Source organism: Alternaria incomplexa (genome assembly GCF_024043165.1).
Source record: "Alternaria incomplexa strain BMP 0042 chromosome Unknown scaffold_12, whole genome shotgun sequence".
Taxonomy (NCBI): Eukaryota; Fungi; Ascomycota; class Dothideomycetes; order Pleosporales; family Pleosporaceae; genus Alternaria; species Alternaria incomplexa.
In genome coordinates, this window is record NW_026249861.1 from 1,060,904 (window position 1) to 1,083,510 (window position 22,607).

Below are 22,607 nucleotides of genomic sequence, written 5' to 3' on the forward strand. Positions count from 1 at the left end.
GATCGAAGTTTGCCGTCGAGTGACTCCGCCAAATCCGGATGTGGCACGCCAGGCCGCGACTTCCTCCATCGTCACTTCCCTCTCATCTCAACTCTCACTTACCGCCCCACTTTAGATTCTGAACTTTTCCCGCCACGCCTTTACTGCCAAAGAGCCTCTGATCAAGCCACATGTAGCAGTCATGGACGACGACCGCTATCAGCATGATGGCTACGAGCAGTTCGGCGCTCCGCGCCGCCCGTCGCAGTACGACATGCTTCGGCCTCAGTTCAAGCAGCCTGGAAGATCAGTCGCACCCTGTGATCGCTATCGCGCCACTCAATATGACGACCCCCAGTATGACGTGGTTGAGGACGACAGCATATACGACCGAGGTCAGCAACTCGACTCATTCGGTATGTGGTCCCCTCGCTTCCGCAACTCCTACGTTCACACTTGCAGATGATAGAGTGCTTCGACAACCATACGCTGACTTTCAGCGGTAAGCTGCACAAGGCACAAAGAGGTTGTCACTTGCACCAGGCCCTTCCACGTTCTACAATCATGCGGCGCCTACTCAATCGCAGCCGTCTTACCAGGCTCGTGATCAAGACATGTACCATGAAGAAGGTACTTTAGCCTGGACTGCAGAGACGCATCTGCTGACTAAGAAGCAGAGTACCATCCGCGTTCTGAGCAGGCTATGCGAGGTCAAATGAGTGAGTAGAAAGCACCTCTGCCGTTGGTGGTTGTGGCCATGCTGATCACCGTCCAGGTCGCTTTGCCTACAATGCCGCTCCGCTTCAAGAGTCCAGTTCTGACATGCCGCTCGGCCCGTCTTCCAGTCCAACACTCAGGGCAAGTCAGCGGCGTGCCGAGCAAGTCAATGATTTCGGACCTCAACACGGCTCACAGGCCCCACCATTCGAAGGCGACGGCCATGTTCTTGCTGAAGAGTACCGACAACAACATGAGCGCTCCCATGGAATGGCTGCACTGCCCAGTTTTCGACCACATGCTAGCCAGCAACGCGCATCCGCCGCACAGCACAGAGGCGAACTCAATCCTCCGCATCATCGACAAGCTCCCCTAGAGCCGCAGACGTACCCAGAAGATGTGTCTAGCGCTGCTCCCATGTGCCAAGGTATCCGCCTGATTCCTGTCACTACCCTACCAGATCGTCTTCGAACGGTGTTTCCTTACCCGACCTTCAACGCCGTACAGTCCAAGTGTTTTGACCGAGTCTTCAGGACCGATGACAATTTCGTACTTGCATCCCCTACTGGAAGTGGTAAGACCGTCATTCTCGAGCTCGCTGTCTGTCGAGCTGTTGCCACCAACGCGACCGGCCAGTACAAAGTGGTCTATCAAGCGCCGACAAAGGCTTTGTGTGCAGAACGCCAACGTGACTGGGAAGCCAAGTTCAATAGGTTAGGCCTTAAATGCGCCGAGCTGACCGGCGACAGCGACCTTGGGGATTTACGCAACGTACAGAGCGCCAACATCATCATAACAACACCCGAGAAGTGGGACAGCATGACCAGGAAGTGGAAAGACCATGAGAAGTTGATGAGACTCATCCGGGTCTTCCTTATCGATGAGGTGCACATACTCAAAGAAGATCGTGGTGCTACGCTTGAGACGGTCGTTTCGCGGATGAAGTCTATTGGCACGGATGTGCGCTTTGTGGCTTTATCAGCTACAGTACCCAACTTCCATGACATTGCGGCATGGCTGGGAAAGAACTCATCGGAGCCAGACATTCCCGCCGCCAATGAGAAGTTTGGTGAAGAATTCCGCCCAGTCAAGCTGCGCAAGCACGTTCGAGGCTTTGCATACAGCTCCAGCAACGAGTTCGGCTTTGAAAAGGTGCTTGATGCCAGAATCCCTGAGGTTATCGCTTCTCACTCACAGCGTAAGCCGCTCATGGTCTTTTGCGCAACCCGAAACTCCACAGTCAGCACGGCAAAGCTGATAGCAAACTGGTGGGTCTCGGCATCAGACCGAGATCGCATGTGGAAGCCTCCGTCTAAGCCACCCCTGCTGCTGAACAAGGAGCTTCGAGATACCGTGTCTTCTGGTGTAGCCTTTCATCACGCCGGACTTGATCTCGATGATCGGACCAAAATCGAAAAAGGTTTCATCGCTGGCGAGATCAGTGTCATCTGCTGCACATCCACGCTCGCGGTCGGAGTCAATCTACCCTGCCATCTCGTCATCATCAAGAATACCATGGCCTGGGGTGCGGAAGGAATGCAGGAGTATTCGGGCCTGGAGATGATGCAGATGCTGGGTCGCGCGGGACGACCTCAGTACGACGATTCAGCTGTAGCAGTGATTATGACCAGGCAGGCGAAAGTCCGACGGTACGAGATGTTGGTCACAGGCCAGGACCTCATCGAGAGTAAACTCCATCTCAATCTGGTAGATCATATGAACGCCGAGATTGGACTTGGAACCATTAGCGACCTAGAGTCAGCTAGGAAATGGCTAAAAGGTACATTCCTTTACGTCCGACTCCAGCAGAATCCTAGTTACTACAAATTGGACGGCGCTCGAAGTGGTCAAAGCATCGAGGAGCAAGTTGACGACATATGCTTCCGCGACATCACACTCTTGCGCGAGACCAATCTTGTGTCAGGGCAAGAGTACTTCCGATGCACCGAGTTTGGCCATGCTATGGCACGGTACTACGTACATTTCGAGACTATGAAAGTCTTTATGGAACTCGGGCTGAAGTCAACTCCCTCGGAGATCGTAAGTCACACAACCTTGGTGCTACTTGAAAAACCTTGTTGACATCCGTACACAGCTCTCCGCCATAGCTCAAGCTGTTGAGTACTCTACGATACGCTTCCGTCAAGGTGAAAAGGCATTCTACAAGCTCCTCAACAAGTCCGCTTCGATCCGCTGGGCTATCCCTGTGAACCTCGATCTACCATCGCAGAAGGTATCTTTAATCGTACAATCCGTTCTTGGGTCTGCCGACATCTCCTGGGAAGGCGAGGCCGGCAAGCATCGTTCTCAGTATACGACGGAGACACAAATCATCTTCAAGAATATTGGCAGTCTAATCCGATGCATCATCGACTGCCAGATTGCCTTAGGTGACTCCATCAGTATCCACAGTGCTCTCATGCTCGAGAGAAGTTTAGGCGCCAGAATTTGGGATGATAGCCCGCTTCAAATGAAGCAAATTGGAAGCATCGGCAACGTCGCTGTCAGAAAGCTCGTCAATGCTGGGCTGAAGTCCATGGAAGATCTTGAAGGATGCGAGCCTTATAGGATCGAAGCACTCGTCGGTCGAAATCCACCTTTTGGCCTCGACGTGCTCGAGAAAGTCCGGTCGTTTCCGAAGCTTCGCGTCTCACTTAATGCTCAACCGTCAACCGTAAGTCTGCGATCTTTCTTTGAAGTGCATATTCTAATGGCTATTTAGGCAATCAAAACCCACGATGGGGTCAAACTCCAGATCAAGGCAGACATTGGCTTCATCAACGAGAAGCCGCCCCAGCGCTTCAACAACAAACTCATATACGTGTGCCTTTTGGTGGACACTTCCGATGGCCGCAAGGTGCATTTTGCTCGCATCAGGTGGGCCATTACGATCTCGATATTGCGCTGTACTAATCTTTGTCGCAGTGGCCCAAAGCTTGGGTCTGGCCAAAGCCTCACATTCCCAGCGCTCTTGACAAACCCCGACCAGTCAATCAACTGCTACGTCATGTGTGATGGCATAGGCATGTACTTCGGCTCGATTATGAGAGCTAAGACTAATTGTTACAAGCTGGCAGTATGCGTGCCGCCGCCGTGAAGCCCCAGGTCGCCGCCTCTATGTTTCCAACCCCAAAACGCTTGGAGTCAGAGCGGCCAGCATCACATCAGTCTAACATGTCAAAGCGCCGCACGGATACTGCAAGGCCGTGCAGAAAGGTGTCCGCCACCAGCGATGACTATGGAGATGGTGATGTGGATGATGATGCTCTTGTCAACGCTTCCTTCCGTGATCTTGATCATGATCACATCGAGAATTATGCCGACCCTATCGATTCTATTACGCGGAAGAATACGGCGAAGAACAAAGCGACCAAGAACAAGGATGACGAGAAGAGCAAACGCATCGTACGACCGATTGATACTACTGCTGAACAAGATGATCTAGAGCCAGTACAGCTAGCTAATGGAAAGTGGGCCTGCAATCACCCGTGCAAAGATCGAAGTGCATGCAAGCACCAGTGTTGCAAGACTGGTATGGATAAACCATCGAAGAAGAAAGCTGTCGCCAAACGCGTTCCATCGTGCGAAGATCGGCCTGAGCCGACGCAGAAACCACCGGTGCCGAAAGGCAAAGAGAAGCAAACAAAGCTTCAACTCACAGCTTCTAAGAGGAAGGTCTCTGCGCCAATTGACGAGCTCGATCTCACGCAGCAAGAAAAGAAGCAGAGAGCCGACTATGGCACCAACGGACCCAGAGACTATCGCGGCCTCCATCAGCTGCATAAGACGATCCAGGGCAAAGAGCTTCCTTCTTCTCTTCATTCCGTCAAGTACAAGAAGCCAGCATATTGCTACTCTCAAGGTGGTGAGCATAGTCTTGACTTTATGGGCAGCTCCGCTCCTGAGCGGCATCCAACATCAAGCGATTACGGTGATTTTCGATTTGATGAGCCATCAGTCGACTCCGGTCATCCGCAGCATCAGCCTGCGCAACAAGACTTAATCGGTGACACACAAGAGCCGGAAGATTACATGGACTATGAGCCTGCAGCTCCTGCAGCCTCTCACGAATCCGACGCCTTTGATGATGACGACTCCGTCCTTCGAGAGGCTTTCATTGGGCTTGCAGATTCTCAGAATCTTCAGGAGATTTGTGAAAGCGACATTAATACCATGCAGCCCTTCGAAAATGTCATCGACGATGACTACATGGGTTACGGAGAAGGTGACAAGCAGATGGACTCTAGTTTGGTCAATACCGAAGATCACGTTCCGCAAAAGCCGAAGTTCAGTCATCGCGATCATCCTCGCAAAGCAGAATTCAAGACCTCTCGATCGCCTTTCTTTGACAGCGAAGACAGTACCGAAGCCAAGATTGCAAACGCCATACCCGCAAAGATAATCACGTCGCCAAATATGCAACAACGGACGGCTACGCCACGCGAGCTGCATACAGCCGGCGACCAACAAGACGCGTGTGTCGACGAAGAGGTGGCAGGCATGTTGAACATGTTCGGCGATGAGCCGGTTGTTGTCTCACTGGTCGAGGAGAAGCTGGTACCCGAAGCTTTCAAGGACCTGGAGCCGTGGCTGTTCCAAGAGTTCGGCGACATCGTGGAACTAGTTGATGACTAGAGGTGCTAAATCTGGAGTCACTGCGGTGTGGGCTGGTGAACGTGGGAAGTGGAAGGGCGAGTTCTAGACACTAGCAATGGCTTCGTCCTCTCAAATCGCTTTGTTTTTTCTTGTTCTGCTCGTCCATGCTGTGAGGGTGTCTTCCATGTTCAGATCCAACGGCATGTATGCAGCACGCTCCCTAGTCATCCCCAGACTCAACAGGCGAGTTGGCAAGGCTAACCAAAGCAGCAACAGCATCAAACTCTTTCGCTTTCATCTCCCTGGCCTCTTCCTCCTTCTTGACCACAGCCTGCATCTCGACATCTGGCAGATGAGACAGAAACCACTGCCACTCCTCCAATCCACTCGCATACTCCGACTCAGCCTCGACGCCCCTCTCCGCCAGATTCCTCTTCATCACCCTGTACCTCTCCATCATCCCAAACGTAATCACCGGCACACACACATCTCCCGACCTCCCAACAACACAACTATTCAGCCTCGCCCTCAACGCCGGAAACATACGATTAAACTTCGACGCAAACGCATTCCCCTCGCGCTCCACCCTCGGCGGCAAATCCTCTCCATTCCTCCCCTTAATCACACTCCCCACAAACGTTATATTAAACGCCTCGCGCACCTGCCTACTCCCCGGAAGCATGATCCCACGCTTCCGCGCCTCGACGATGGAAAGCTGGAAGTACAGCTCGAACCAGAGTTCTTCGGCTTCGTACCATAGGCTTACGGAGCGGGCTTTTAGGCCGGCGCGCCCGTAGATTTGGTTGCGCCAAGCGTTTATCTGGGAGATGTGGTGGGGGTTGTGCCAGTCGATGTGGGAGTGCGGGATCTTGCGGAAGTGGAGTTCGCTTGTTTTGCGCGGGGTGGTGCTGCAGTCGCAGAGCATGAGGAGGAGGGATTCGTCCTTGACGCCGAGGGTGGCTTTTTTGCGGGGGCCGCGGGGGATGAGCGTGGACTTGGACGCGAAAATCTTGTTGGGTGTGGTGGTAGTAAGCTTAGTGGTGATGGCCGAGGCGCATGTTTTTGATGTTTTGAGCTTCTTGGCTTGTGCTGTGAGGGTCGGGTTGGTCTGCTCGTCTGCGCAGCGTCTGCGCTTTTGTGTGGTGATGGAGATGACGGAAGGGTGTGACTGGCGCTCGAGCTTCATTGTCTGGGTTGGGGCATGAATCGAGACGTGAGTTTCGGAAGCGCTTCTGATCCCTTTGCGCAAGGTAGGCATCTTGCTTGCTGTGGGAGCTGACAGGCGAAAGCACCAAATCCAATGGTAAATTCGAATAATCTGCAATCTACTTTCGCAACGAAACGTGAGTTAGTGAACGGTCGGCGCTATGTAGACTTCTGGGTTGTTTACCTCTTGTGGGTTGTGCTAATATGGTCGGAGCGGTGTTGTGTTGTGTGGTTTGGATGGTTGTGAGGAAGAGCCAGGGAAGTCTGAATGAGAGACAAGATGCAACGTAGAGCCAAGCTTGGAAGATTTTGCAATGAGGAGTGGTGACTGGAAGAGTTTTCAAGTAAAGCGCGTGGGTGAAAGAGTGTGAGGGCGCGCAGTGTACGCGTTGTTGTTTACACTCGTCGATGACGCCGCGCAACCACCAACACTGGCTATTGTCGTCCTAATTGGGAAAAAAGTGAACGTAGGATAAGACAAGACCAGGAGACTTAAGCAGCCTGGAACAATAGTCTCTGACTGAGAGATCACAAATCGCGAAGGATGGCTATGGTGACTGCGCGCTTTCGACTGACGTCATCGCAGCATTAGAAATAGTTTCGCTTTCACTTCCAGAAAACAAACACGCGAAACGCGAACTTTCTGCATTCAGGGCTGGAGCTGTATGCGTAATTTTTGGCTCATAGCCCGATGGACACGACGAAGACCACTTGTAAAACACACGTTCTTGATAGTAGCCCATTATGTGACATGCTGACAGTGATGATTGGGGAAAGGTTTCCAACCTAAAAGGCCAGTCCAGGCGTGCTGCGTGGATGCAGTGCTTCTTCACTCCCTTGCTCGTTCGTTTGCAGAACTCGCTTGTAGGGTTCCGCTCGCATCGTATGGCCGCCACCTGCGGTCTCCATATCAAGATGAACTGACGTTATCTCAACGTTGTGGTGTTCAGAACGACGACGAAGAGCATTGAAGGCTGGAGCGCAGCCGATGATGACTGCCATCGAAGTCTCAATGACGGTCCACATTTGCAACCACTTCGGGTCTGGTATCTTTGGCAGACCGTCTTTGACGCTGACTTGAACCACACGAAGCGTGGCGAAGACCTACCAACAGTAGTGTAAGTATATTTATTGGAAGGCGGGAAATGTTTCGTTGAGTACATACGATGCAAATCCAGCCGCTCCCGAACAGGATGAAGATGCCGAGCTTTTGGGCCCTAGGTAGCCGAAGGTTCCACGTCATGCGAAACGGAAGGAACATTACTGCACTTGTCAGTACAATTCCTTAGTCGATAGAATTGGCATACGGACCTGCGAGATCACCAGCTACATCTACTGCGTACGCGAACCATAGGCTGAACTGTGCGCGTTTCTGCTCATTCGGTTTCGCGCACATACCGTAGTTGTACTTCGCCTTCTGGTCGTCACAGACGAAGATGGTTGTCATAACACTTCCCACATAGGACTGTTCGAGTGTTAGTATTGAGCGCTAAACGATGGTCATGCGTCGTACTTACCAAAACACAAAAGGCCAAAATCGTCCACCACATGATGCTATACTTTCGCGAGGCTTTGTTCAATAGAAGCCGGTATAAGGCTAACAGTGATAGCTTTACTGCTGTCAGAGATGAATAGTACAACAATTGACCAGCCGTCAGCCATCGATAGACCATTCCTGCATCGTGAACTGGAGACCGTCAGCATGCCGCTTTGTCTGCGTGTGAAGAGATGGTTGTACGCACGGAGCCCTGGATACAACGGCGCCTCGCCTCTCTGAACACGCTCGGCTCGATAAAGCGGGTCGTTCTCCTTGAAAAACATGATGAGCATTGCGACATAGAACAGATAAGATAGACAGCAAAAGAAGTCTTGCAGCTCGAATGTTCTCCGCTTGGATAATCGAATGACAATGCGCGCGACGAAGACCAAAGACGTTAGACTCAGCATAGCGATGTTGATGCCTTCTAGTTCGCGTCTGCTCATCGTTGCTGGAGGTGCATTCTTGTCCCAAGTGACATCTGCGAGTTGTTGGGACGTCATGGTGCCTGTTCTGGGTATACCGGGATTGTGTTGTCAAACATCCGACGCGTGAAGCGTTCCAGTACTGTATTCCGTCAGGTATTCCGGTGCCCAAGTGTGAAGGGATCGATGAAGTAGCGAAAAGTTTACATCAATAGCACCAGCAGGAACGTGTGGATACATCAGATCAAGTATTTGATATCTGACCGCTTGCGAAACGGAGCCATGAGATCAGTATTCCCGTAAGCGCCTGTCTACCTTGATCCGACTGATCTGCCGTACAGGGTATTTTGCGACGTGGGTCTGTATTACTGCATATCTCACGAAGACCGTTACTGCACAACCTAGCTGCGCAGACACAACGTGCACTGCCATCGTGCTACCAGTCTAGCAAAAGCGGTGGAGCTCATGGTTCCCTCGTCGGTGGCACTCAATAGCGCACCACTTTGGAAGTCTCTTATCGAGGCACTTGAGGATGTCGTCCAGCGGGGCCTGGAAGTACCTGCAGTATCGTTCACGGGCTGGTGGGGGCGATGTTACCGAGAGTAAGGTTCTCATTTCCAGGGTCGTCCCGCCTCCGCCGCTCGGCCGGCACAGCCATCCCCGTTCCGAGCATCATTCTGCTATCAGAGCGCATCGCAGGTCGATTTCGATTCATCTCCTTTTCGAAATCAATGTTGTTGTGGCCTTGAAAGTGCTATAGGCTGCTTGTTCGTGTAAACTTCATAGCGGCGACGGATTGCGCGACGCGACTTCCCCCAAGCCATACTAGGCCAGATTAGGAATAGCCGGTAGCCTGCCCCAGGTGCCCATTCCGTGCAGGATACGGCAAGGCTTCGCTCACAACATCGCCACAATCCCGCAGGATCCAACCGTCTTCTTGCAGGAGGCTTAGCATTGCGCCAATCATCGGACACGTACCTCAAATTAGATGCTTACAGCCAAGCGAGGTGCAGAAGGATGCGGCGCACTGGTATGCTGTTAAAGAGGCCCCCAAGTGAGAGGGCCCCGGGCCCCCCAGACCTCGACGCGCCCTTGGGACCCAAACGCGCAGGTTATTGTCACGAACGCGCTGCCAAGTGACCTAACTCGCACGATTGATTGCAGTCATCAGCAGCGATGAAGGTCACATGTCTTGTTTCCATTGCAGCTCTTGCAGCCGGTGTGGGAGCCCAAGCTAGCGACGCTGCTTTCGAGCCGCAAGACTTCAACATCACTGCGGCTCTCGAAAACCTCGGCGTCGACGTTTTGGCTCTGCCAGAACCTGCGAATGCACTCAATGCCCGTGTCTCAGATGCGCAATGCTCACATGCTGTAAGTTTTGTCACAATACCACGAAGTTAGGGTTGCGCAAGCTGACAGACATTAGTGTACTGCGTTGACGATACTCTTCGGCACCGACAGAGTCTTGGCTGAAGGAGCAACCACATACAGCAACTTCACCGGGGGATACTGGTCTGCTCAACAAGGGTTAGTACGACCTTCTTGTGTGTTCAAACCCACGAAGACACTTGAGGTTTCGACACTCGTGCTCGCGGCTAGATTGTACCAATGCCCCTTCGCCGTAAAAGGCGGTGGCCATGCTGCGTGGGCCGGTGCATCTAGTATCGAAGACGGAATCACAGTATCGCTTGAAAACTTCAAGCAGGCTGTTGTTGCCTCCGATAAGCAGACGGTCGACATTGGTCCTGGACTCCGATGGATAGACGTCTACAATGCTGTTGAGAAAGACGGTCTGAGTGTCGCAGGAGGACGTGTAAGTCTACGCATCTGCACCAACGTCATGGTCCGTTACTGATCATAGAACTAGATGGCTCCCGTTGGCGTGCCTGGCCTTATACTCGGAGGCGGCATATCTCACTTCGCGAGCAAGCGCGGTTGGGCTTGTGATAACGTGGCGAGTTTCGAATTAGTTACGGCTTCGGGTATTGCGATCAACGTCAGCGCGACTACTTATCCTGACCTATACTGGGCATTGAGAGGAGGCGGCAATAACTTCGGAATCGTCACAAACTTCAAGCTTGACGCCTTCCCTCTTGGCCAGATGTGGGGAGGCCAGCGGGTGTACCTTGAGGATGCATACCCCGCTGTGCTTGATGCGATTCATCAGTTCACAGTCTCTGGGTCTGTCAAGGATGAAGATGCCGCCCAGATTGTTGTAAGTGCGCTGAGCAGACTCCTCATGCGCGGAAAATTAACATCCCTAGACTTTCGCAAGCGCGCCCGGGATCGGCAAGGTCGCTTTCGCCAACCTCCACTACGCCAAGCCTATTGCGAACGCGCCTGTCTTCTCGAGTTGGGGTAATATCACTGCCATCGATGACACGACTGGCCTTCGCCCAATGTCCGGCATGGCCGATCTTCTCAATCAGGGTGCTCCTGCTCCTGGTGCTTTCCAGACCTGGTGGGGTATTAGTCTAAAGATGGACAGGCAGTTGCTTAAGTTCATTGTCGATGCGTTCTATACGCAAGAAGCCACGTTCGCCGACGTCGAGAAGATCCTACTCATCATGGCCATCCAGCCCATCACGGAAAGCGCGACCAGAGCCATGCAGAAGAATGGCGGGAATGCGTTAGGCATCGACCCGAAGAACGGTCCATACTTCGTGCTCAACTTCAACGCCGCCTGGAACAACAAAGAAGACGAGCCCAAGTTTCACAGTGTGATTGCCAACATCATCAAACTTGTGAAAGCGGAAGCGAAGCGGAGGAACCTGGACAACGACTTTGTGTATCTCAACTACGCATCCGAGTACCAAGACCCCATCGGCAGCTACGGAGCGAAGAACAAGCAGCGGCTAGTGCAAATATCGAAGAAGTACGACCCGAAACAAGTCTTCCAGTACCTCCAGCCAGGTGGGTTCAAGCTTGTCAAAGGCGCGCCGAACCCGAATACTCCGTACGTACCAGTTGCCATTGATCATGAGCTCTAACACGAGTCATTATTGACGCGTAGTAGTGGCTCTTAGTTGTACAGCACTGCGCAGACGATGGACAGGGGAACCAAGCGGTAGCTGCCTCTACATTTGAAGTGTGGGTGGAAGAACTGTACCAAAACAATCTCTGAGCACTCAGAACTTTACTTTATCGTCTCTTCGCGTTCAGAACGCATGCGATACGATGCGTCTTCGAACTGACGATTGGTGTGCGATGCAGTGAAAGTACAATCTGTCACGTGACCGTCACATTCACGCTAGATCGCCGAAGACTTTGACTGGTACAGCTGGCTTTCGGGTCCGTGCTGAGCATTCGATTCACTAGTGCGTGCTATTAAACGTACTCTGCTAGCGGTCTGTAGCTCGTGGAGCCTCCAAGTGTTGACTGTCCACGGCTTCTACCTTTCCGACAGCCTACCTGCCAAGGCGTGTACCCAGATCAGGACTAGCGTCTCTTCCACGCGGCAGTATCAACACCAGCAGTCTCCATAAGTCGTCGTTTTACCGATAGCTGTGTCAACGCTGAAATCGCGAATATGGCCCTTACGTTCCGTAAAATCATCCTCTTCGCACTCCTCATCGCCATCTTACTCCACGAGCCCACATTCAAGCTCTTCGTCAACCTGCTCGTCAACGCACACATTTTCTCGCGCATAACTCTCGATATCATATCGACCCTAGTCTGTGCGCACTTCCCCACGGTCGCATCCGTCACCACCGCAATGTTTCACGATCTACGAGCATTCGTGTCGCAGCGGTTTGAGTGGGTGATGTCAGGACTTTCGTCACTGGGACATGGTGGGCTGGTACATCTGGCGAGCTGGACGGCTATATGGCTGGATGAGAGCCCACGATGGCTGTGCGATATGAATGAGTTTATTGTTGCTACTGGGGAGGGGGCGATGTGGAGACTACAGGGCGACGATGATGGGAAGACGATGGAAAGCTGGCTACTCGCGGCGGAGACAGTTGCCGGTTTCTGCGTGGGAGTACGGTCTGAACGCTGAACAGGTTTGGACAAGGCTTTCTTCGCTTCGTCGGCTTTATATATTTGAGAACGAGGAGCGCAAAGTGAGAACTTAGAATTGAACTGATAGGCTATCCATTGACTATGATATTGTAGAACAGCATGAGACATTCTACCATTCTGTCGACGGGAACGTGAAGGAAAGGTGCTGGGTATGACACATGCAGAGATGCCATGAGCTTGAACAAACGCGCAAATGACAACATGGCTTGAGAAAGCTAAAGCGCGGATGTCAATGCTAATGCTGCAGAAAGAAGAAACTTAATCGAAGTTGCCCCAGAAATTCGACGTGATATCTGGAAAAGGTAGAGGGAATCATGTAGGAGACGAATCAGATGGATTGGCGCCGGCCATTCTTGAGAGGCTTTTCTTCTGAGTCGACCCTCTTGCGCTTGGTGTTTGCACTGTTTGTACCAGGTTGATCGATTCCGGTGTGCTGCTGCGGAGGGGTACGGTCGTTGTTATCATCTCGAGGAGCAGGGTCTGTCTGGGCCTGGGGAGGGGTAGATGGACGGGGTGGGAGTGGATGTGTGAGAGCTTCTGGAGTTGCTCGTGCTGCAGGCCTCGCTTCGCGCTGCTGACGTCCTGGACCGCGGTAATCTGGCGGTGGTTGAGTTCGTAACCGGTCAGGTCGTCTCAAATCAGCGCGCGGGCCACTGGGCGGATAGAAAGTAGTCGCTTGTGGTACCGCTTGTAGTACCTCAGGTGGTGCCGAGAGGGCGACCCCGGAATTTGATAGTGTACTCTGAGAAGGGAACGGTCCATACGGCTGGGTAGCTTCGAATTCTCGAGCCAAGGTTGATACTCCCACAATGTCTTGCTGGCTCCTTTGAATGACTGCTCTTTCGACATCGTTTATGTGAGCCTGTCCCACATGTCGATCAATTCTGGAAGGCAGGAACGATATCCTGTTTTCGAGATCCACTGCCGATACCTCAAGCCAGTCCACCCAGGAGGTAATATGCAAAATCGAAAGACGGGATGGATTGGGGGGCTCTGGTTGACGCTCGGCATGGATCAGGAAGTATCTGTTGACCTCACCCGTCCTATCAATCTTTTCTTGGAGCTTATTGTTGCAGCTCGTGATCCTGAAACCAGTTCGCAACTCGCTAGACCCGCCGGTGACCAGGACCCTGACAGTCTTCGAGCTAGTCAGACCTCCCGAAGATGACGTGGTCTTCCCATTGCCTAGGTAAGCATTTGGATCGCTGGTCAAACCTACTTCATGGATCTCGTAAATGTTTGCGACCCCTACAACATCTGCATCGGCAGGTCTCATCTTTCGATCTTCTCCCTCGTACACCACTTGTACGCCAGTTGCCCGCTTCCGCGTCCCACGCTTCGCGTAAAAGGCTAGGTTACTCTCCTTAGCGGCCTTCCGGATGCGATATAGGGGATCAGGAGGATCGTCTTCGGGAGGATGTGGTTGGCGCTCTGCAGCATTTGCTAGCGGGTCCCTAGAAGCAGCAAAATCGATCTGCGAAGGCCTCTCGTGCTGGTTCGTAGTTACAGCACTTGGCAGAGAATATGGTCGACGTGCTCGCGGTGGTGATGCAAAGCGATCAGAATCGTTGAGATGTGCAGCATTGTGCTCGACGGACAGTAGGGCCTCATCAGGGTCTGGATCATTGTGAGAATCATCCCGCTCATCTTGGCGATGGGGGGTAGTTCGTCGATCCCATTCCTCGTACGGGAGGTGCTGGCGGTCTTCGTCGCTGTCCGACCTGTCTCGACGATCACGTGGTGTTGGGGAATTTGATCGAGATCTATCAGATCGATCTGGGGAATAATGATCGACCTCTCCGTACTGCTCTCTGCGCCGGCGGCCTTCATCGTCAGCTTGTCAGGTCTGACGCCGTGCAAAAACCATGAAGGGATTCTTACCTCTCCCGCTCCGAGCGCCCGCCATGGTCTTGTTGGTTGGATCAGAGCGCTAGACTCCTTTATTGCCCCAGCTTCGCGTTTGTCTGGCGGGCCGGCTGAGATGCCAAAAGTTGTGTGTATTATTAGTCCAGCGCGTCGGTCGAGAGGCTTTGTTGCTGGAAGGTTGAATTGATGAATCTCGCTAGTATATATGCGTCTATGGGTTTACTGATGGTGTCAGAGCGCGAACGGCAAACCAAAGCCGTACTTTTTCGCCCATTACCTAGGTAGTCATTCCCTATGATAAGGCACTTGCGCGCCTTGGCTCGAGTCTCGCCCTGACTTAGTGAAAGCTCACATGCTTGCATGCGCTACGTTTCTCGAATCGAAGCTGACGATTGCCCATTTTACTGGCATCCCCTGCCGAGTGCTAGGCAAGATGTACCGTGAGAATGACATTATATTGTGGTAGTTTATCAAGACAGCAGGATGCAGCTGATAGAATCGTTAATTTTCTACAATGCGGTGGGCAAGGATAAGTATTACCTTTGAAGACGTGGGACAATCCGCTTTGTCTTTGAAACGCTATGAAAGCTTTGACCGAATCGCTTCTCAAGCTTGCTCTACTTTTGCCTTCCTTTGTCTTTCACTACACGCACGTGAAAAGCATCAATCTTTCTGCAATTCACACAGATCACATGCTCAGAATGTATCGCTCTATGACACGAAAACGTATCTCTTACTTCCTCAAGGCATCTAGATCTAAGCAACAACGTCGGAGTCATGTTAGCAAGGGAACACGAAAAGATGAAGACAGATCTCAGATCAGACTAAGCTCCACCGTAGTTCGCAAGGATGCTGAGCGAAGGCTCGATACCATCATCTCAAGCTGCCAACCAACTAACTCGTACATCCCCGAGGAGTCTGAGCTTAGCTCTCATGCAAAGCAAACGAAGCGTTTCGAAACATCAGCCAAGGAAGCAATACATGCCGCCGCCACACTTGATAATGCGTCCCCTTCCGTACTCGGTGAAGAAGCCCAAGCCACGACGACCAAAACTCCTCGTTCTGCTTGTCAGTGCCAGCGGCCCGGTTGTCTACGTTGTTTTCCCGGCGATGAGCACGGCATCCACTGTGGCTCATCCTCCTGCGAGCAATGCGTAGACCGTGGTCCAGGATTCGACGGATGGCACATCTGCCAAACGGGCTCGGACGATAATATCTTCACGGACGGCGATGCGATCCTGGCGCGGACTTTTGACGGCGAGCAAAATGTATTGGCCCTCGTCCTCTCAAAAAAGGTGTACACAGCCATGCGCAATTCTGTCATCGAGGGCCGCCGGTATCGAAAGACGAAAAGAGAAATCGACGCAGACCTGGATAAGATCAATGAGGACGCCCAACCAGCGTGGAACGAGTATACCGCTGCCATTAACGACCTCAAGGTAGCGAAATGGAACTCGCGTTTCAGATCACCATCGCGAATGCTTGCAGAACGACGCAGTCTAAAAGAGGCAAAAGGAAGGGTCAGACGCGCGCAGCTAGCATATCGGAGATTTAAGACGTGTGAACGACGCCTAAAGGGCAAGCTGCAAAATGCAGAGCAGAGATGGTTCGCTACCCTGACTGATATAGACTTTTCCCAAGCCATGTTCCTGGAGCACGCTGGGGCGTTATCACAAGACAAGGATAAAGGCTGGCCGTTGAAAGCGTACGAGTACCATCATAGGATTCGGTCTCGACACTATGGGGACGGTGACTTCTATGAAGGCGAGGATACCAATACTGATAGCTCTATCTCGGAAGCCACGACGCGCATGGTCGATAACGAAGCGCCGGCGCAGGCTCAACGAACGTACGATGAAGAATTAGCTGATATTAAAGACGAATGGGTGCAATACCTTGCAGGTTTCGAAGCAAAACTCCAGTCTGCGAGGCAGCAACATGACTATGCTCGAGGAACCCACGGACTCTTATTGGAGTTTTACATCCAGGATAACCCTGATCGCGATTCGGAGGAACTGAAGGATGAGTATGGCCCGCAATTTGTGCAGCTTAACCGTAAATATGTGAAAATGATACAAGATGCAGAAGAAGCGCTGGAAGGCAGAAGAGCGGCGGCGAAAGCAGCTGGAATAGATCCATATGCGGAAAATGCATACGACTTGGGTGGCGATGAGAAGTACCTGGATACATTGGTCGCGAAAGACGCCGAGAAGTTGATAGCCAATGTCGACCGCAGAAAGATCTCTCGATGGCTGGAAAACTTCCGGAGATACGAGCCATGGCCAGTACTGAAGCTGGATTCTGACGGCGGATTCGGGTCAGAGACTACTTCCATAGCATCTGCATTATCGACGGGAAGCTCAGACTCAGCGGGAAGCCAATTATGTAATAGCCCAGGCACGAGACCACCTCAACACAGCCGCAAGAGGAACAAGTTCAAGGTAGGCGACATAAATCTGGATAGCATCAGCGTTTTCAACGATGATGACTACATACGGCGTCATATTGATAGTTGGGCGACTGAGAAGCGAGGTGGGTATCTCTGATCTGTACTCAAGCAGCGATCAGGCCTTGTTTTTCGGGTCTAGACGGTTGGGTGGACGTCGCATGATGCGTCGAAACCCGAAATCAGAATGTTGCTACTCTGCCGAACGGCTCGCGAAGCAAAATCATTGATGTGGCCATAAATGCTCGCGAACGGCTGACGGGGAATTTGAACGACCTCTTGCCGGGAATCTGAAGGGAGATCGGCTCCGCTTAGAGGGCGACGAATGAGAAGTAGCGGAGATAGAGGTCGAGTACTGCGAGGTGTAGGCTCGTAACTGAGCCGCCCGACATGAGACTGGGTGATGCTGTTCATGTTGTCTTCCCGTGATGTTGATAGAGGAAAAGGGTTGTGGTGGCAGGACGCGCCTCAAGCAAAGGAATGATGACGGCATCGAGCTAAAACCTTCGTCCGTGCTTTCGGCAAGCGCCGGAATCCCAAGTTCGGCACACGTTCCAAGCCTCACACCACGTCTCACCACTTCAGCCTTGCACTCAGCCTGACGCTACTTCACATTCCAAATCGGTATCGGGTTCTTCGCTAAACCTTCGGGGGTCGACACGTTCTCAACACTCAGGGGATGTATTTACCGCTCAATCCGCCAGCTGTGTTGCATACCCCGAGCTGACCTCGCATTGTCACAGCGTCAAGTGTCGCGTCAAGGCCCGAGTTGGCCAGCAGTTTGTATCTCCTTATGGTTTACTGGAAAAAGTGTCAGCATACGTAGTTGTGCATCCCCGGACGTCACGATAGATTTATTGAAAGAGGTTGGTTCTCTCAAGTAACGTACTCGCGATTGGACGGTCGACCTTGTGTCCGGCGCAAGGGAATTTATCGTTGTCCATACACCAGGTGTGCCTTCGCGTCGCGATTGGCTGTGCGCGTCGAAATTACGGTGAGGTCGCATCCCTGCAAAATCGCAGGACGCTCGCAGCATCGCTCGTAGGGCTGTGTGCTAGGGCTGACATGGAAACCTGACAATTGTTGGTGATACTGTTTCATCCGGGAGCTACGTCTGCCGTTTTTCCCTATCGAGACATCGGCTCGACGAACGCGCAGCCATTACCGCTACTCCTGTCGACTCATTGTGAGCCTTGCTGAACGTTACAGCACCTATGCAGGCACTGCGCGAGCGTTAGTCAGCGTCGTTTCCAGCACCATGGACGCAATGAGACATGCCCGGCGGCTCGGAACCGAGCTACCTGATGCATGTCCCATGCTCGCGGGGGAAAGTTGCCTATCAATGGAGAGTCGGCACACACCTCGGGCGCGCAGAGATACACAAACACCCACTGAAATCATTCTAGCCCGAGCCCATCCTCGCGTGGATCCTAGTACGGCATCAATCTGTTCTCGAACGTCGCTGGTGTTGCGCCCGTGTCCATTGCCCTTCCTGTAAACTGGACCGGGATGCAGAATGACCCATAGGTGTAGGTATACAGCTCCAAAATTATCATCCCATGAGCTGAACACGCAGATGGAACGTTCCACATGTCTGGTTGCTACTCCTGTCAGTCTGCAAAGAAACGCTTGATCAGACCATCGCGAATGCCGCACGGTAATGGTACCGAGATGTGAGAGGCGTCATAGCACCACCACCATATGCAGGCAGATTCGGCGAACATGTTGCTCACCTCCAAACCATCACCAGATGACCGTTTACTGGTAATATGACAAGACAAGAAGTCGGTCAGGCTTCCACCCGTAGTCAGCTAGAATAGGCTAGCCGGCCGCCCCCAGGCTAATCTAGTTGCGCGCATTGGCCGTCTGAGCCGTTTCCAGAGAACGAGAGCCTCCCTACTGCGTCGCGTCCCAACCCAACACTCTTACTCGTCGTCAGTCCTTGTCTGCAGCTGAAGACGCAGGCCAGTGCAGCTGCAGCCGATCGCCGTTGTATCTGCCCCTCCGCTTGATGACGGCCGCGAGCATGGGTTCGGAAGCTCCGCGGCAAGCTGATTCGCAGCGGCATGGCGAGCGGGGGCCCTGCGGCAGCGCCGAGCAACGCCTCGTGTCTGACTGACCCACTTCTTTTCTTACAGGCTCTCGAAATACCACACCATACATGGCAGCTGTATGAAGCTTCGTTGGGGGCTGAGAATTTCATCGTCATCCCAAATCGTTTATTAACGACTGAGCCCCCAATGGACGCCGTACGCCCCAAGAAGCATAGCCAGCCCCTGAGCATTTGGGCCGCGGCACAGAATTGACAATGGCATCGAATGGTACTCACAACGACTTCATCAACATCACCACTCCACACTCTAGGGCGCCCAGCATGGTTCAAGATACGCCTGCTCCTGCGCCACGGCCACGCTTGCCGGTCAGAAAACAAGCTCCTCAGAGGAACATCGACGAGTTCTGGAACAAATTCACGACCAAACACCCCGGTAAGATCTTTACGATCTTACCCGACAATTTGTATGCGAAACGTGCAGCCGCACATGCGCCGAGAGGGTCCATACCCGGGGTCAATGCGCTTGCATCCTACGAGGAGGCCAAGGAAGCCTGCACCAGAAAGGTCGCAAAGATCGTCAAAGAGTGCCGACGACTGAACCAGAAATACAGAGATCCACATTTCGATATAGAGGCCGACTTCAAACGGTCGCAGCTTATTCCAGACACTCCCGCTGACTGCTTGACTGGGCTCAATGAAGAGAACGCTGACTTCCATCCTTTGTCGGTTAAGAGAGTCGAGGTATGTATTATCACCACCACTATCGTCGCATGCCTAACTCGTCACAGGACATCTTCGATGAACCACGATTTTTCATCGAAGGCGCCACCGCGAACGATGTACGACAGGGCAATGACGGTGACTGCTGGTTCATGTCGGCACTGGCGACGATCTCGAACAAGGAAGAATTGATACAGCGGGTGTGCGTTGCGCGCGATGAGCAGGTCGGCGTGTACGGATTTGTCTTCCACAGAGGTAAAGACATGACTATATAGTCGGGTAGCTCACAAGCTGACTTATCTCAGATGGCGAATGGATATCCGAGGTCATCGACGACAAGCTATATCTCATCAAGGAGGACTTTGACGAAGCAAAACTTGAGCGCTCCCACTGGTTGGAACTTCAGAACCGGAAAAGCCCCGAAGATGAATACCGGACTGTCATGCAAACCGGTTCGAGGGCTCTGTACTTCGCACAATGCAGCGATCCTAATGAAACATGGCTGCCACTGCTGGAAAAGGCTTTTGCCAAAGCACACGGCGACTACAGTGCCATTAATGGCGGCTTTGTAGGCGAAGGTATCGAGGACCTGACTGGAGGTGTCACGTCTGAAATCTTTGCAACCGACATCTTGGATAAGGACAAGTTCTGGCACGAAGAGCTCATGAACGTCAATAAGACGTTTCTCTTCGGATGTGGCCAGATGGGCGGTATCTACGGCGCTCGCAAAGGTATCCAGGAGAAACATGCATACTCCGTCATGGAAGCACGCGAGATCGATGGCCAGCGCCTGCTGAAGCTTCGGAACCCCTGGGGCCGCACCGAGTGGACTGGTCGCTGGAGCGACGGTTCAGAAGAATGGACTCCAGAATGGATGAAGAAGCTCGACCACAAATTCGGGGACGACGGTGTCTTCTGGATCTCGTACAAGGATCTTCTGCGTACCTACCAGCATTTCGACCGTACACGACTGTTCGGTCCGGAATGGACGGTTTCTCAGCAGTGGACAAGTGTCAACGTTCCGTGGAGCGTCGACTACCTCGACACCAAATTCAAGATACATCTCGCGAAAGGCGGCCCCGTAGTCATCGTACTTAGCCAGCTTGATGATCGCTACTACCAAGGTCTGGAAGGCCAGTATGAGTTCAACCTACAGTTCCGGCTCCACAAAGACGACGAAGAAGAGTACATCGTTCGCAGCAACGGTACATACTATATGACGCGCTCTGTCTCTACCGAGCTGGATCTTGAGCCTGGTAATTACACCGTCCTGCTCAAGATCAAAGCAACCAGAATTCCCGACAATCCGACACCTGATGAAGTCATTCGTATGACCTGTACCAAACGGCGCGAGAAACTGCTGTCGATCGGGCTGTCTTACGATCTTGCGCATGCCAAAGGACATTTCCGGGAGCAAGAAGAAGACAAGGCCAAACGTCACAAAGAGGAGAGAGTTGAGCGCAAGAAGGCTGAGATGAAGCAAGCTCATCAACGCCGTAAGAGATTACGCCAAAAGGCTGAGCTGCGTGACCTGAAGAAAGCTGCGAAAGAGACGCGCAAACTCAATCAATCTGGCGACATGGCAGAAGTCGAGAGGAAGCTCGAAAGCCTGTCTGGTCTTGGAATAAATGTCGAGGAAGACAACCGCACTTCCGGCGACGAAGACGCTAAGCCTGTTCACCAAGCAGTCTCCAGGCACCATCGTGCATCGAGCCTTGACCCACTCCGTGAGCGCTCGGCTAGTCCAGGTGGCGGTTTTGGCGGCCGGAGTGGATACAACAAAGGTCGTGATGGCTACAATGCATCGTTTCCCGGAGCATTGCAGGGTCGTGGCGGCTACAACCGCGACAGCAATGGCTCTGCAATCCCTGAAGCTGCAATCCTTCAAGGACGTGGTGGATACCACCACAGTCCCCAACCTTCTCCTGCGACCCATAGTCAAGGCTTTCAAGGGCGCGGAGGCTACAATCAAAATATGCCTGGAGAGCTCCAGGGTAGAGGAGGGTACAACCAAAATATGCCTGGTGAGTTGCAAGGCAGAGGGGGGTACAACCAGAATATGCCAGGCGAACTCCAGGGTCGCGGAGGTTACAATCAAAACATGCCTGGGGAGCTTCAGGGTCGCGGTGGCTACAACACTGACTTTCCTGGTGCATACCAAGGTCGCGACGGATACAACGAAGGCCAGATGACGGATTCGCCTATTCCTACGCCATTGCCGACGCCTATCCCCACGCCGCTGACTGATGAGTTTCGCCCTGGAACGCCCGGTCAAAGGACATACAGTCCGCGTCCTGAGCACCGACCATCAACTGGCGTTCGCCGGGCTACACTCACCCCCATCCCGGGTATCCGACCTGGTATTCAGGTCACTCGCGGACGAACTGCTAGCGAGTACTCCCACCGCGCTCAGCACGGAATGCACTCGCCCGACGATATGTCCGACGACTCCTGGGATTCCGATCTCGATGGCCCCTGCTCGCTCGACTCGGATCTCTCCGACGATGAAGACAACATTCCGCGCATCTTCTCCGAGCGCCAGCGCTATGTCTACAACAGCACGCGCTACCCCTACCTCGAAGAAGAAGACGAGTTCGAGCGCGACCCCTGGAACGCTGTGTGCGTCGTCGGTCTCCGCGTCTTCAGCAAAGACAACACCGACGTCACCATCGAAGTGCAAAACAGTGAGGGCGAGACCAAGAAGAAGTCCGATGGCGACGATGCAAGTGTAGCAAGCATGGGCACGATCAGACGCAAGGAAAAGGAACTCGATGTTGATGATAGTGCGGCAGATGCGACGAGTCCGATGCGCAAGAGGAATACTGGTCTGGATGATGCGCTTGATTCTAAATTGAATCGGGCCGATGAAGCGGAGCTGGTGAGCCAAATTGGCACGGCGCCGGCAGGCGTGGAGAGGAGTCGCCAGGGGACATTGAGCTGAGCGAAATGGGAGCGTATTGTCGGGGTTCGATGAAGATGAGAACGTACTATTTGGAGTTCGGTTGCTTTCAGATTGATAACGCTTTGGCTAGACTTTTG

The 22,607-nt window shown here is 52.8% G+C and overlaps 6 protein-coding genes across 6 annotated transcripts; 4 read left to right on the top strand and 2 right to left on the bottom strand.

The window, feature by feature from the left end:
• Window positions 1-181: 181 nt before the first annotated feature.
• Window positions 182-5,331, top strand: J4E90_008238 (uncharacterized protein; the record flags this gene model as incomplete). The annotated part of the gene is made up of 7 exons (XM_051437768.1): window positions 182-395; window positions 523-609; window positions 657-698; window positions 755-2,736; window positions 2,792-3,370; window positions 3,419-3,573; window positions 3,909-5,331. 7 exons carry the CDS (start codon window positions 182-184, stop codon window positions 5,329-5,331), a joined length of 4,482 nt encoding a protein of 1,493 aa, XP_051288579.1.
• Window positions 5,332-5,512: 181 nt separating this feature from the next.
• On the bottom strand, window positions 5,513-6,478 carry J4E90_008239 (uncharacterized protein; the record flags this gene model as incomplete). Its single annotated transcript, XM_051437769.1, has 1 exon — window positions 5,513-6,478. The coding sequence occupies one exon, from the start codon at window positions 6,476-6,478 to the stop codon at window positions 5,513-5,515; it is 966 nt and encodes a 321-aa protein (XP_051288580.1).
• Window positions 6,479-7,783: 1,305 nt separating this feature from the next.
• Window positions 7,784-8,048, bottom strand: J4E90_008240 (uncharacterized protein; the record flags this gene model as incomplete). Its single annotated transcript, XM_051437770.1, has 2 exons — window positions 7,784-7,963; window positions 8,016-8,048. The coding sequence occupies 2 exons, from the start codon at window positions 8,046-8,048 to the stop codon at window positions 7,784-7,786; spliced, it is 213 nt and encodes a 70-aa protein (XP_051288581.1).
• Window positions 8,049-9,636: 1,588 nt separating this feature from the next.
• J4E90_008241 (uncharacterized protein) lies at window positions 9,637-11,450 on the top strand (the record flags this gene model as incomplete). Its single annotated transcript, XM_051437771.1, has 4 exons — window positions 9,637-9,831; window positions 9,887-10,273; window positions 10,328-10,675; window positions 10,725-11,450. The coding sequence occupies 4 exons, from the start codon at window positions 9,637-9,639 to the stop codon at window positions 11,448-11,450; spliced, it is 1,656 nt and encodes a 551-aa protein (XP_051288582.1).
• Window positions 11,451-15,499: 4,049 nt separating this feature from the next.
• On the top strand, window positions 15,500-16,895 carry J4E90_008242 (uncharacterized protein; the record flags this gene model as incomplete). The annotated part of the gene is given in 2 exon segments (XM_051437772.1): window positions 15,500-15,503; window positions 15,520-16,895. 2 exon segments carry the CDS (start codon window positions 15,500-15,502, stop codon window positions 16,893-16,895), a joined length of 1,380 nt encoding a protein of 459 aa, XP_051288583.1.
• Window positions 16,896-19,103: 2,208 nt separating this feature from the next.
• Window positions 19,104-22,509, top strand: J4E90_008243 (uncharacterized protein; the record flags this gene model as incomplete). Its single annotated transcript, XM_051437773.1, has 4 exons — window positions 19,104-19,281; window positions 19,330-19,589; window positions 19,637-19,823; window positions 19,874-22,509. 4 exons carry the CDS (start codon window positions 19,104-19,106, stop codon window positions 22,507-22,509), a joined length of 3,261 nt encoding a protein of 1,086 aa, XP_051288584.1.
• Between the last annotated feature and the right edge of the window lie 98 nt (window positions 22,510-22,607).